This window comes from Haliaeetus albicilla, chromosome 6, assembly GCF_947461875.1.
Source record: "Haliaeetus albicilla chromosome 6, bHalAlb1.1, whole genome shotgun sequence".
NCBI lineage: Eukaryota > Metazoa > Chordata > Aves > Accipitriformes > Accipitridae > Haliaeetus > Haliaeetus albicilla.
In genome coordinates, this window is record NC_091488.1 from 39372337 (window position 1) to 39385392 (window position 13056).

The window sequence follows — 13056 nt, forward strand, 5'->3', positions numbered from 1 at the left end:
AAATACATCCTCTCTGATATGCAAAGTCCAAAGTGGATAAAAGAAAAGGTAGGAACTTCTTTTCATACATGCCACATAATATTTGTGATCACACCTAACTCAAATGCATACCAGCTGGCTTCACAGGGGTCTTACTGAACTTGCTGATGCATACAAATTCTGTACCAAGAGCTACAGCTTTCGAAAGCTCATTTCAACACTTCCTAGTATACTTTTATAACAAAAGGTAAGAAGATCTATCCAAGTCAAACGCAACTGAAGACAAAACATCCCTGAATAACAAGGCAATGACAGATCACTGGTTGTTGCTTATGTATTTCTCCACATTAGAAATACCTCTATACAGACTAAGTTTTCTGACAGTTTTTGACAGATGAAACAAGGAATTTTAATGTAATCTCATAACATAAAATATGGCTTAAGGTTTTTTTTCCAAGATTGTACACCAGAAAGCCATTGAGGACTGGCGGCTACACTAGCTCATTTCTCTACCTCCCTTCAAAGGGAAGATATTTTCCTAATGAATCACTAAACTTTTAATAAACAACTTCAAAGAAGTTTGTATTTACTAAGGAAAATTATATATATTTAAAAAAAAAGGGAGATTCTGTAGTAAAAAAAGACCTGACTCCTCTTTTGAAGCCTGATGACTGGCAAAAGACAGATTTTGAGAATATGGAAATTCTTCCTGGACATATTTTTATATTAAAATTGGTAGCAGCCTAAAAAAAAAAAATAAAAATCATATTTAACCCCCCCCCAACAAACCAAATACAGACCTCGCAGTTTAATAATTCATTTCAGTCTTATTTCTTTAACTGTAAGTACATGGGAGTTACAAAAAATTTTACAAAGCCAACAGGTATGAAAGAGCCTAGAAGAGCTCATGGGTCATAAAGTCTTCTTTATTAATTTACAGACTTTGCCTCTGCAAACACTGTATCATGATTTTGTATTGCATATACTAAGTAGTATTGAAACAAGAATTTTGCTGCTTTATGTTGTAGTCCTGCTACATGAATTTTACCAAAAAAAAATGATTGAGGTAAGTGTCCTTATAACTACCCCCAACTCGAGGCAGTTTTGAAGTTAAGGTGAGGAGGAAATGACCAATTCTTTAAGAGCTGTACAATATATGTGCCTAAATTCTAAAAGGCATAGCACTGTATGAGACAAATATATCTATTAGCATGGAGGTTTTTAAAACGATTAGTAATTTGACTTTAAAAGACCCATCAGGCTGATGTTTATCCATAACTACGATACAGCTGCCCACTATAAAAACTAACATCACGGCTTCTTACTTTTTGAGTATGTCAGCTGTTCTCATTCTTACTTATTCCAAGTAGTTCCTAACATCAGTGGCTCAATTAACTTCCAGTACAATAAAAATGTGACGTTAACAAGATCTCATACAATATGTTAAACAACCAAAGACAAAAAGCCCACACTATATTAAAACATGCAATTCTTTTCAATATATGCAGTTCTAATCGCTTGTACTACTCTTCCATAAGCTGGCAACATGTACTTAAATTTTAACAGAAATTTATTTTTCATTATGTTTCCCTACTTTCACTTTATTACCCAGTTGAGTGCATATGAGTCTGGAGTCATCTTCTTAGTATCAAGAAAGGAGCAGAGTTCAGGCTCATGGTACTGAAGAAGCAGTCTAAATAGATGAAACGGTCTTCCCTTCATAAAACAATCCCTAAAAAGTACCAGTGAAAATAATCATAAACACCCCCATAATACTCCAGTTGTCAGACTTATAGTAGCAATTCTTTATTAGTTGTGATTATGTAATTTCCTATATTGTTCTTTCAATTCACAGCGTCTGATCATGAAGTCAACTTGCCTCAAGAGTTAAAAAAAAAAAACCCCAACAAACTAAACCAACAAAAAACTCAAACACTGAAAACCCCACTATATTAATAAGGCAGAAGAAAGAACAAAATATTGCCAAGAGTTGACAGAGTATATAATATAGAAGTATTTAAAACAGATTTAAATATCAACAAAAGGATAGCATGGTATCAATGTTGTTAACAAAAAATAGAATTAAAAAAATATAAATCATTCTAATATGGCAGCCCAAGGAAATTTAAAAGATGCTTATTTCATACATGAATAACAATTAAATGTCAATTCTTCAAGCAGGAAATAAAAGAGTATTTAAAATTAAGAAATAGTTGTTTAAAGACATTAGAAACAAATCTTAAGTGTTTAAAAACTTAAGCGAACTTATGTAAAACTTGACACACAGAACTCCAAACACAATTATCAGCCTAACTTCTTAAACAAAGGTATGTCTATGGTGGTAAAATGGAAACATTCACAGCAAATTATAAGCAGGGATTCTTTTTTGAAATTATCATAAGAACTCTGACTTCCCATTAAGTTAACAGAACAAAAAGTGTGAAAAGAAGAAAAATATTCTATTAATGAATTTAGCATAAGAATCTAGACTTGCAAATTACTTTGTTTGAATGGTTAGTATGGTCAATTATTCCAGTCAGCCATTCTTTACCACTTTTTAACATTAAAAGTGGATATATACCCAAAAGTAATTTTAAAAAGAATCTTTCCACATTTCTACTGACAGTGGAACAATGTTGTTTAGACATTTTGCTTAACTGTTTTGCTCAGTAATTTTTTACTTCTTGTATCTCTTGTAGTAATCAACCCTTAATATCCAGTTTAAAAAAAAAACAAACAAAACCAAACAAGCAAAACCCACCCAACCAAATAAGAACAATCACCCCCAAAACCCAACAGAAAACCCACTTAACAAAATTGTGAATTCCTGTACCTATCCCATTACTTCCTAGGCTAGAAGCCCCATGGAAGCAGCAGGCTCAGCCCTCGGAAGGACTGGTGAAAAACAAAAACAATGCGAAAACAATTAAAACAAGATTTAGCTAAACAGAAGTAAATTGCCCTAGAAACTAACCTACATTTTACTTTAGGAAAGAGTGGTTATTGGGTTTTTTTGTTTGTTTGGTTTTGTTTTTTTTAAACAACAACAACAAAAAAGCCATTTTCTACCATCTGTTAGAGGTAACATTGATGTAATGTAAGCAGATGTCATGCACTTTCCTCACGTGGTTCCTGGGATGAGATACACTTCCATTATACACTTGCAGCTTTTTAATTAGTTTACTACCTTACAAGCTCTCACACAAATCATTGTCTACTCAATTGCATACCTGAGATGGTGTTTTCTTCTACTTATTGCCCAAACAAACAATATTAATGACCTAGGACTTCCATATTAACTGTTTGTTAATTTTGTATAGTTCAGAAAACTCATCATTCTAGAGGAAAGGCAAGAGGAAAAGAAAGATAGGTATCCATAGGACACTTTATACCAAGAGCCTTGAGAATAACAGTGTTTCCAAGGAAAAATAGCAAAACCTCCCTCATCTAAAATAGCCTATTATGTTTGTTTGGTTTTTTTTTTTCTCGTTCTTCCTTTGGCTTGCTAGAGATGCTCTTTCCAAAAAAATTTAAGGTATAACATGGTCCAACAGATTATGCTGTACATTTCCCTCACTTGTCAACATTTTGTTAGAATAAATTCCCAATAAATATTTCACGATAGTTACAGAACATGGGAAAATGTGAATAAAAAATATGATTTAAAAACAAAAAATAGCAAAAAGTTAAAAATGAAACTTTTATCAAGTCATAAGGATGGTCCAGCAGTCAAACATTGATCAAGTCCAAACTGACCTAAGCAGAGATTTGCAAGTCTACTATAAATTGCCTCTCTATACCTTTAATTCTCCCATTGGAGAAAAAGAAAAAAAAAAAAGACAACAAAACAGCCTACATCTCATTGAAATACCACCTAGGTTCTTACAGAGAAACTCAAATACTAGACACTCTGAAAGCCTTCTGTGGTTGAAAGTACATGAGTTACATGACCATAATGCCACTATCCCCCAACAGTTTGCAGAGCCCAACAGTATTTTAAATCAGAAATGGACACAAGCTGAGTCAAGTGACAGGACCGATAAATGTTTCCTGCCACAAAACCAAATGTGCACTTTTCATATTATGGGCATATACCCGGCAGCTCAGCCAGAATCTCCTCTCCAGGGAATCAGACTCAGATCTTTAATTGCAGACTATCCATATATTATTTCTCAAGGTCTTAATTAGAAGACTCTGTAGCTTTGCTGGAGTGGCATGGTGCTACTCCAACATAAATAAAAATTTATTTTAGTGACAGCACCTATATAACAGCATGAGAATCTCCAATTTCATATTTTTTATTAAAACAAAATAAAATCTAACAACTACAAAAAACCCAATCATTTCAGTCCCAACTCAGTAGAATAAAGGGAAAATATCAACTATTTCTTCTAAAGAGATTTTGAGACTGAATTAGTGCTTATGAAGTACTTTGAAGTGACAGGGATAGAAACATTTTAGATATCAAAAATGCCAGGAAAGGAAAGAAAAAATGCTTTCACATAACATATGCGAATTAGATAGTTCCTAAAAAAATATTTTTTATATTGCACAAAATGATGGTTGTTCTTTAAAAGACACATCCAGTCTACATCAGTCACATGCTAACTCTTTGCATCTTAAACCAACTCAATCATCTCCGGGACTTCAAATCAACAGGTTTTGAAAGATGGTTCAATTTATTACCACATGAAGGAATCTGAAAACTTTGCTGCAAACAGTGCTACTCTAGCCAAAACCAACATGCACATCCTTTCAGAAAATACTTTTAATGCCAATAAAAATAGAACACGGGTAAAAGAAAGACAGTTTTACCTTGGAATGAATTTATTCATGATAGCATAAAAGCAGTTGTACAAATCACTGCGTGGCAAACGAAGGTGCACCAGAGGTTTAAGTAGATGTATCCAGCCGAGGCAAGAACTGTATTTAACATTGCGTGATTTGCAATAAAAAGTAATAACAGACTCAATATCCAAAAGTAATACCGACTTCTCCTCTTCTGGCACTGACAACTGGTCTGAAATAGGCACAGCAATATAAACTGTATTAATAGCCTTTCAAAGAAACTGAATGAGATTATTTCATAGCACAATTGCACCAATAGGGACTGCTTGGAAAAAAAAGCAACAAAACCAGACAAACAAAAAAAGTAGCAGCTTGGATTAAATGCTTACAGAAAGGCATGCAAAAAAGCATCAAATCACAAAGTGATTTTATAACCTCAGTATGATAAGGCATTTAAATATCATTTAAATATCGCAACAACAGGAAGAAAGAAGTTTGGGTTTTCCAGGATCTATATGAAACAAAGAGCTAGATTCTTTAATGCACAGAATGTCCTCCTTCTATTCCTATTTGATGTGCTCAGCACATAACTTATGCTCAACTCTACAACAAACAGATCAACCCACAATGCATACCTCCAATTCCTCAAAAGCCCACTGACATGCAAATTTATGAAAATCAGTAGTTTGAAATCAGCTAAGCTTACAGACTTAAATTTTAGTATTAACATATAAATCACATTTTAAATCTCTACTTCAAAGTAATTTTCCTAACAATAGTTTAAATTTGGGGATGTTAGAATAACTATAAAAAGAGAAATTACTTGATTACTTACAACTACACCTGGCTTTTAAATTGGATTTGGTATTGTTGCTAACCAGAAGATACAGTAACCATGAACATATAATCTTTTATATAATGTAGTACATTGTTTCAAATTCTTCCAAATGTTGTAAGGTACTGAAAAGCAAGTATGTCCCCTATTTAATGACAGACTAAAGGTACTGAAAAGTAAAGATGTCCCCTATTTAATGACAGACTAATTCCAAATCCATAATTTATATTGTTGCATTTGGATGAAGACTGGCACAAAAAAAATGGTACAAAACCAGTTCTGTAATTAAGGCAGCAAGCTAAACCATTCTTAAATACTGTCATTATCGAGTTGGATACATACACAAAGCTTAGGTTTTCATTAGTTCCAAAGCATCCTTCTGCATAGACTCTTACTTAAAAGGCTGACAACACTTCAGAAAAAGTACTGGCATCCACCTTGCTTGAAGCAATGAATCTAACACATACTGAAATATGTCAGTACCATATCCCAAATTATGCCTTCCTCCATGTGATGAAATAACTACTTAGCTTACTTACAGTTAAATATACAGATATTTATTATACAGATTGTAGTGAAACCCAGACTTCTGCGCAAGTTCAGACAATTTTTGCTTTAATATTGAACACCTCTTGAGATTTTTTAATGAAAAATCTAATATTAAATAAACTTATGAATTATATATTTCAGGAATAAATTTGTTTTAATCCACTCAGGTTATGTCAATTTTTCCATAGCTACAGTGATTTACAGGAAAAGAAGGAATAACCATGGTATAGCCGGGATGGAGGGAAGAGATGCCTACACACTACAGGAATGCAGTAGCATTAAATTTCTAGTGAACATTTTTCCCTCTTAATTACAAGAAGCCCATGAGTCTCATTACTGTTTAAATAAAGTTTTTATTACAGAAGTCTTCAATACTTTCCCATGAAAGCCAGCCAATATTTGGCACTTCCTTTCCTCTACCTCTCAGGAAAATAAAATAGTACATAAAACTCAAATGCCATCTGAAGATTTACTTCAAATTTGGAGACTACCTGCTTTGCTAAAACACTGAACTAGAGAGATTTAATCCAACTCGAAATTGAAATCTCTATATAACCTTCATTCTGAAGTAACTTTACATTTATTACTTTAATCAGTTTAATATTGTTACATCTTACAAAATATTTGCCAATAAAGACAAAAGGAGAACTAACAAACACTGAAGTGCTTAATTTTGTATGTTATGAATACTAATTGGAGCATTTTGCCATCTTCCTGAAAAAACGCTGATTAAATAACACAGTGGAATTTCCCCCCATTTCCTTTACAGGACAGAGAGAGAAGGAAAATAAGCCCTACTAGATTCTAGAGCTAGAAAATGTAGAACAGAACTGCATTTTAAAAGTGGTAGGTAGGTATGCATGCAATAACCCCATTCTCTGCCTTAACTTTCAATTGTGCAAAAATACATTAAAGCATGACAGGTAATAAAACAGAAGATTCTCTTATTATGTCATAAGAAGAAGTATCCTCATTTATGAGTCAGCATTGACTTCATCATCTGATGACTGATATTAATGCTGTTGCATGGTGTCAGTGATTTGGCCATTTTTGTGATGAGCTACCAACCAGATCCTGCGGCAGCTCCTCACAGACATGCTGAAATATTATTTCCAATGTCCTGGCAGCATCTTGCTTTCACAAACACAACCTTTCATTTTTGCTGAAAGCATTATTAAAAAAACCCCACTTTCTTAAAAATAGTCTTTGAAGTCCAAAATGTTTAATATATTTCTTCGCTTAAAGGTTATATGCATTTTGGTGCTACATCAGCCTTTCAGATTACGAACCAGTCATTAGACAATTAAAAAATTGAAGGACACTGGTTTAAAAGATGGAGCTTGGAAAATTACAATGTTTTCAACTCCTGAAGCTTTCTGACCATGCAAACTGTCATTTACAAGCTAATACTTCAAACTTCCACGACACCACCCATCCCAGAGTCAGAGTACAGATAAGATACTACTGTTTTCTCATGATTTCTTACTGATTTTCTCTGCTCTCTCATCTTCCTCCTCAAAGCTTCCCCCCAAATGTAATCATCATTCAGGTTATTTAATTCAAATAACAAAGCCCTAAGACAACTGAGAATGCAGAAGTTTTCACATAGGTGATCTTAATATAATTGAACTTACCAATTAGCTCTTGGCAATCCTTATGAATTATACTCTGTTCAGGTAGGTCTAAAGAGCCATCCCAGGATGCTAGGCTGTCCCCCTTTCCTACAACATTAAGTGCAATCTGAAAACAAAACCAGAAAACCCTCTAAACATTTTAGTGTCCTTTTATCCAATTACTGAACTCAGTAATTTAACTCGATATAGAGGAATATTCTAAAGCTGAATCAACATATATGCATATTAAAATTCCAGTACTATATCTCTTCTGTAGAGAAGCCTGGTAATTAAATAATTTACCTCAAATCAAACACAACTTCAAGGATTTCCTGCTTCTTGATTTAGGCTCATATTTACCTTCCAGACTTTGGCCCTCAGATCAGCAGGCAATTGCCTTCCTTGAATGATGTTTCTCACAGTTTCAAGATCACAGCCTCCTTCTTCTAAAGCGTCTGCAAGATCTTTTTCCCTACAATAATGATATGTAATGTATTTATCAAAAATGAATTTTACAACATTTTTCAATGTTTATCCACTAAACAGATGTAGACTGGAGGCTACTATTCAGGCAAAACCCACACATACATAAAGGTATAATATAAGACATTTTGGCCATTACTAAAAAGAAATATTTGCAAAATGTTATTTATTCCTTTATTTGTAAGGCTGCTTGTTCAACTTCTAATTCCATTCAATTTACATACAAGAAAGAAAATACGTTCAGGGCATTTTTTTGTTTGTTTTCATGAAGTGGCAATGTTGCAAAATGCATCATAAAATGCAAACTTAGTTGTAGTTTACAACTTAGGTGATACATGGCAAATTTTCACACACACATAATGCATTCAAAGCAAACATTACACCTAAATTAGACAGTGGAGTTCTTTCAAATAAAATTAGATGACCTAGAAAACAGAAAACTTATTCCAAAGGTTTAGAACAGTCAGCTTTTAACCCCATCTTTCCCTGAAATGGGAAGGGACCTTTTAGTCAAACTCAGATTCACTTAACTATGAAGTTCTAGTACTGTAAGTGTGGACGTGCACAAGACTGGATTAAAACATATGAACTTGTTAATAATAGCGTAGAAAGTAGCAAAATACACAAATTTACAAGACGGTCAAACAGTAATGACATTTAAGTTGCCATAGTAAGACAACAGTAGTTCATAAGCATTATAGATAAGAAGGTATGCATTCAGAAATGATTACTTTACAATCTCTCTGATAGCTTCTGCAGACTGTTTCAATGGTTCCATGCTGTCAATAATGAGAGAACCACATCTGATGATTTCAGGAATTTCAATATCATGTAGCAGAGCAGTGGCAAAACACCAGGTTCACTGGAAAAATAGCAATAGCAGTGATACATAGGTCCCACAGGCAAAACTTCTCCCTTACTGTGTCCTCGTAACTCTTCTCTACTAGCTCTGACATGTGCCTTAAGAAAGGCTTTGCTTCATATACCTGAGGAGTTAAACACAAGTCCAGGAGGTTTATAGCCAGAGCAAAACACAGAACTTGATTGTTTATCCAGGACAGATATTCGAGTATGAAGATGCATTCCTTGTGAGTAACACATCTATTTATACACATGGAGTAACAGATGTTAAAAGTGTTGTCAGTATAATTCTCAATTACTCCATGTTACACACTATGTAGTCAATTCCAAATACCCATGGAAAAAGAATGTCAGCTGTTGAGCTCTTGTCTAATTCTTTAATTTGCTTATATCCACAACTAACTCTTTGATATAAAGGTTCTCAAGTTGGTCTCCTGAAAGCTTAAGACACACATTTCTGATTTTCTAAATGTCACCCTTTTTGATAAACAGATTAAAATCTCAATCTTGTAAGAATGGATGCATATACTTAACAAGAGCAATAAGCTACCCTTACTTAAGATTTCTCAAAGTATTTACAAGTTTGAAGAATAAGCATTTTCCTTGCATTGTATCAGCTCGTTTCTTTGCCAGTACTTTTTGGTAGCACTTTAAATCATATTTCATATATACTCTAGGGCACAATTAACAGTCATTTTCTTCAAGTAATTTTGCAAGTCTGGATGAAAGAAAGCACAGTTTACAAAGAGACTGACTTGCTTTATTTTCTTATATTTTTAGTATTGAAAAAAAAATAAATCCCAAAGCCCACTTATTATAGAATTACACGCTGCATGGGTGACTATCCCTTTCCTGAGAGAGAAAGGGAGAGGGCAACACCCACACTTGCACTTCCATCACCTATCCTGTTGTCTGATTGCATGCATAATGATCAACGCTGGAAAAGTTAAACCACCAAATCAGTTCACCCTGAATAAAAATCAAGTATTTCCAGGACATTTACACAAAGAAACCTAGCGCCCAGCAGAACTGCATGAACTCTGGGATGATCTAACTTCAACAGAAGCCAACATCAAACATCAGCTGAAGAGAGCTAGATGCTCTTAGATATATTGCAGGTTTCCATGCACACTACGTATGACAGACTAGAGAGCAACAGCTAGGCCTTGACTTAGAGCACACAAAATATGATTAGTTGCTACAAATATTATCCAAGTATTAAACAGGCACATGGAAATGAATGCAACAGTGGCATGCACTTTCTAATTCAGGTGGAAAGGTCTTAAACTGCAATACTTAAAACTTGGTTTCTACGCTCTCCAAAGAAAATGATTTGGAAAAAGAAAAAAAAAAGTAATTTAATATATGTGAAACAACACTTAAAAACACATCTACACAAATTACAAAAACTACACCTGGCAAAGAATGGTTCACAGACCATGAGTACTAATTCTACCAGTTACTAGTATCTAACAGCTTAAAAAGCTGTGCATGGGTTAACATCAAGATCAACTTCAACATGTTATCCGCAAATGTGTGCTTCCTGTTTGATACTGTATTACCATTTGCAAAATCTTCTTCTTAAGTACTGTCATCCACACTGTACACTGTAACAATGACATGCAAACATTAGTTTTACTATTTCACCTTAAAAAGCAATAAACTAATATGCCCATCTCCCCATGAAGAGATATGATGCATTACCAACACTGAGTTAAATGAAGTAACAGCAGTGGCGGGCGGGGGGGGAAGCATTATTCTTTTATGATCCAATTAACTACTCTTTTCTACCATCAATGCCCAAGATTGCTCACAGGCTAAAAGTAAAGATTTCTCAAAGATTAAGAAAAATTCTTTTCTAATAAATACTCTATTCAGGCTAACTTGCAAAGTACAAAGTATGAAAGTGATTTTGATACTTTAACATATGTCCACTGGCTGTGTTTTATCTTATTTCAGTCACTGTTGTGCCATAAATATTACAGTAAACTCCTAGCAGTTTGGGTCCTTGTCTTTCATGAGTGAAGATCAGCTAAGAACTCTTCTGTTCATATGGACAATTATTACACTTACTTTGGAAACAACGCAGCACTTCTCTTTACAGGCAAATTCCTCCAGACCTGAACATCCTTATTTTCTGCTCTACCACACCTCCACTGCCTATTTCTGGATGCTATTCAAAATTTTGGTTAGATGTGTAGAATTCCAGCCTATACCCAAGCCATGGCCTGAAAGGTTAATTCCCACAAGACATACTGTTCTGAATGTTGTAATGCACAATGTTGCTATTAGTGTATCTGGAGCAAATTTCCACACTTACAGAAGGATATCTGAAATTCAGGCCAGTCTGGTGACGTATTATGATCAATAGATAACTACCTTCATGGATATACGACATGACTTTTTTTTTAGCTAAAACACTTAAGATGAGAGAGAAAGCTGGAGGCAATAAAAATTGATCAACTGTTGGGAATTCAGTTTCAGTCACATTTTTTAAAGTATTTTTTATTTATATATGATCTGAGGTACTTGGTAATAATCACTTATAAATACTAATGAAGGAATTAAAAAATTGCAGGGATGTGAACAGCAGGGGAAAATATAGTAGGAAGTGTTTCAATAAACTACAAATACACTGGAAAAGACGTATAATATTAAGAAAATGATAATCAATCAGTAAATTACAATGCCTGGAATGTATCTGCTAAAGTCCATTACACCTGCTCATTTGTTATTATAAAGACAGATCCCTTTGAGCTGCTTCCTCCAAGTCAAAGTGCATTTTTTGAAAAAAATGTTTCAAAAGTTTAAAGCTTTAATTTCTGACAGGCACACTTCTAACAGTAACTTATTATTTTCACAGCCCAAGAGGTATCTTCTACATGTACCAAATTCATTACCTAAAACACACTTATCATTCCAAAACAAGACGATCACCCTTTTTCCATACACACTGAATCTACGACTGCACACTTGCCTGTTAAAGATGTTCCTTGGAGCCCTAAAAGAGGGTTAAAACAAATACTCCCACTTATAGATTATACCGCTTACCAAATTGCTTCCCATATTCTGATCACTGATCTGATGTTGGTGTAACACTTGAAGAGCTTCTTTGATTGTTTTCTCCCACACTCAATTGACACACTCATCATAGCTGCTCATGATATGCTCTAGTAGGCCACCACCACTTCCAGGGTAAGAGGTAGTATTTCTTAAACATCTTCACACATCATTCCTGTTTTCCTTAAATCAGAAGCAAGGCTGCTACCAGCTGACCCCTTACTAAAAGTATCATCAATTTTAGTTTCTAAAAGTTTCTACAAAGCTGTCATCTCCTAGGACATCAAACAGATCCAGTCTGCAAGTTTTCATTATTTCTGATAATTATAGCATGCAAAGAGGAAGACAAGCACATATATCACAATGCTGCCATCACAATTATGATAGTATGGCTGCCTATCTATATCCATGTTAGTGCCAGATTGGACTAACTTATTCTAACTATTTTTATTATTTATGTTACTAACGTCGAACTAAACTCCATTTTAACCGAAGTACTTTCCTGGAAAAAAAGCTCACAATAGCATACTGGTTTATAACACGTAGTAATTGCAAACAAGCTTTACTTAAAAGGAAACTGGGCAAGTGAATAGGGCTCATGAAAATTTCTGAAGTCAATGGCTAATATCAGTTTATTTTTATAAGCATCATTCCACCTTCTCACAGCAAAGAACATAGCTTCCTACCACAGAAAATTATCTATACAAAAGCTTCTTACCCCCCACTCCCACCCCCCCAGAAATAAGCTTTTCTGTAATCTAGTTACTCTGGTTCCTACTTTTAATTTAGGATTCTCCTGACTACCAGAAAAAAGCCTCAACAAGAGCTATATTAAATTGAAAGTAATTAGTGTTTGTTCTTTACTGAAAACAAACAAACAAAAATCAA

The 13056-nt window shown here is 34.2% G+C and overlaps 1 protein-coding gene across 5 annotated transcripts in view; it reads right to left on the minus strand.

The window, feature by feature from the left end:
- The window catches only part of TBC1D23 (TBC1 domain family member 23), a 36139-nt gene that overhangs the window by 19453 nt on the left and 3630 nt on the right, over nucleotides 1-13056 (minus strand). For 3 of the 5 annotated variants that reach the window (XM_069785706.1, XM_069785705.1, XM_069785707.1), the window contains 5 exons: nucleotides 8979-9109; nucleotides 8125-8236; nucleotides 7786-7891; nucleotides 4795-4999; nucleotides 1588-1711 (listed from right to left, as the gene is read on the minus strand). In XM_069785706.1, coding sequence (XP_069641807.1) covers nucleotides 1588-1711; nucleotides 4795-4999; nucleotides 7786-7891; nucleotides 8125-8236; nucleotides 8979-9025 — 594 coding nt within the window. In that variant the 5' untranslated portion in view covers nucleotides 9026-9109. The remainder of the gene's footprint in view (nucleotides 1-1587; nucleotides 1712-4794; nucleotides 5000-7785; nucleotides 7892-8124; nucleotides 8237-8978; nucleotides 9110-13056) is intronic. The other 2 variants (XM_069785709.1, XM_069785708.1) reach the window with 1 other exon arrangement.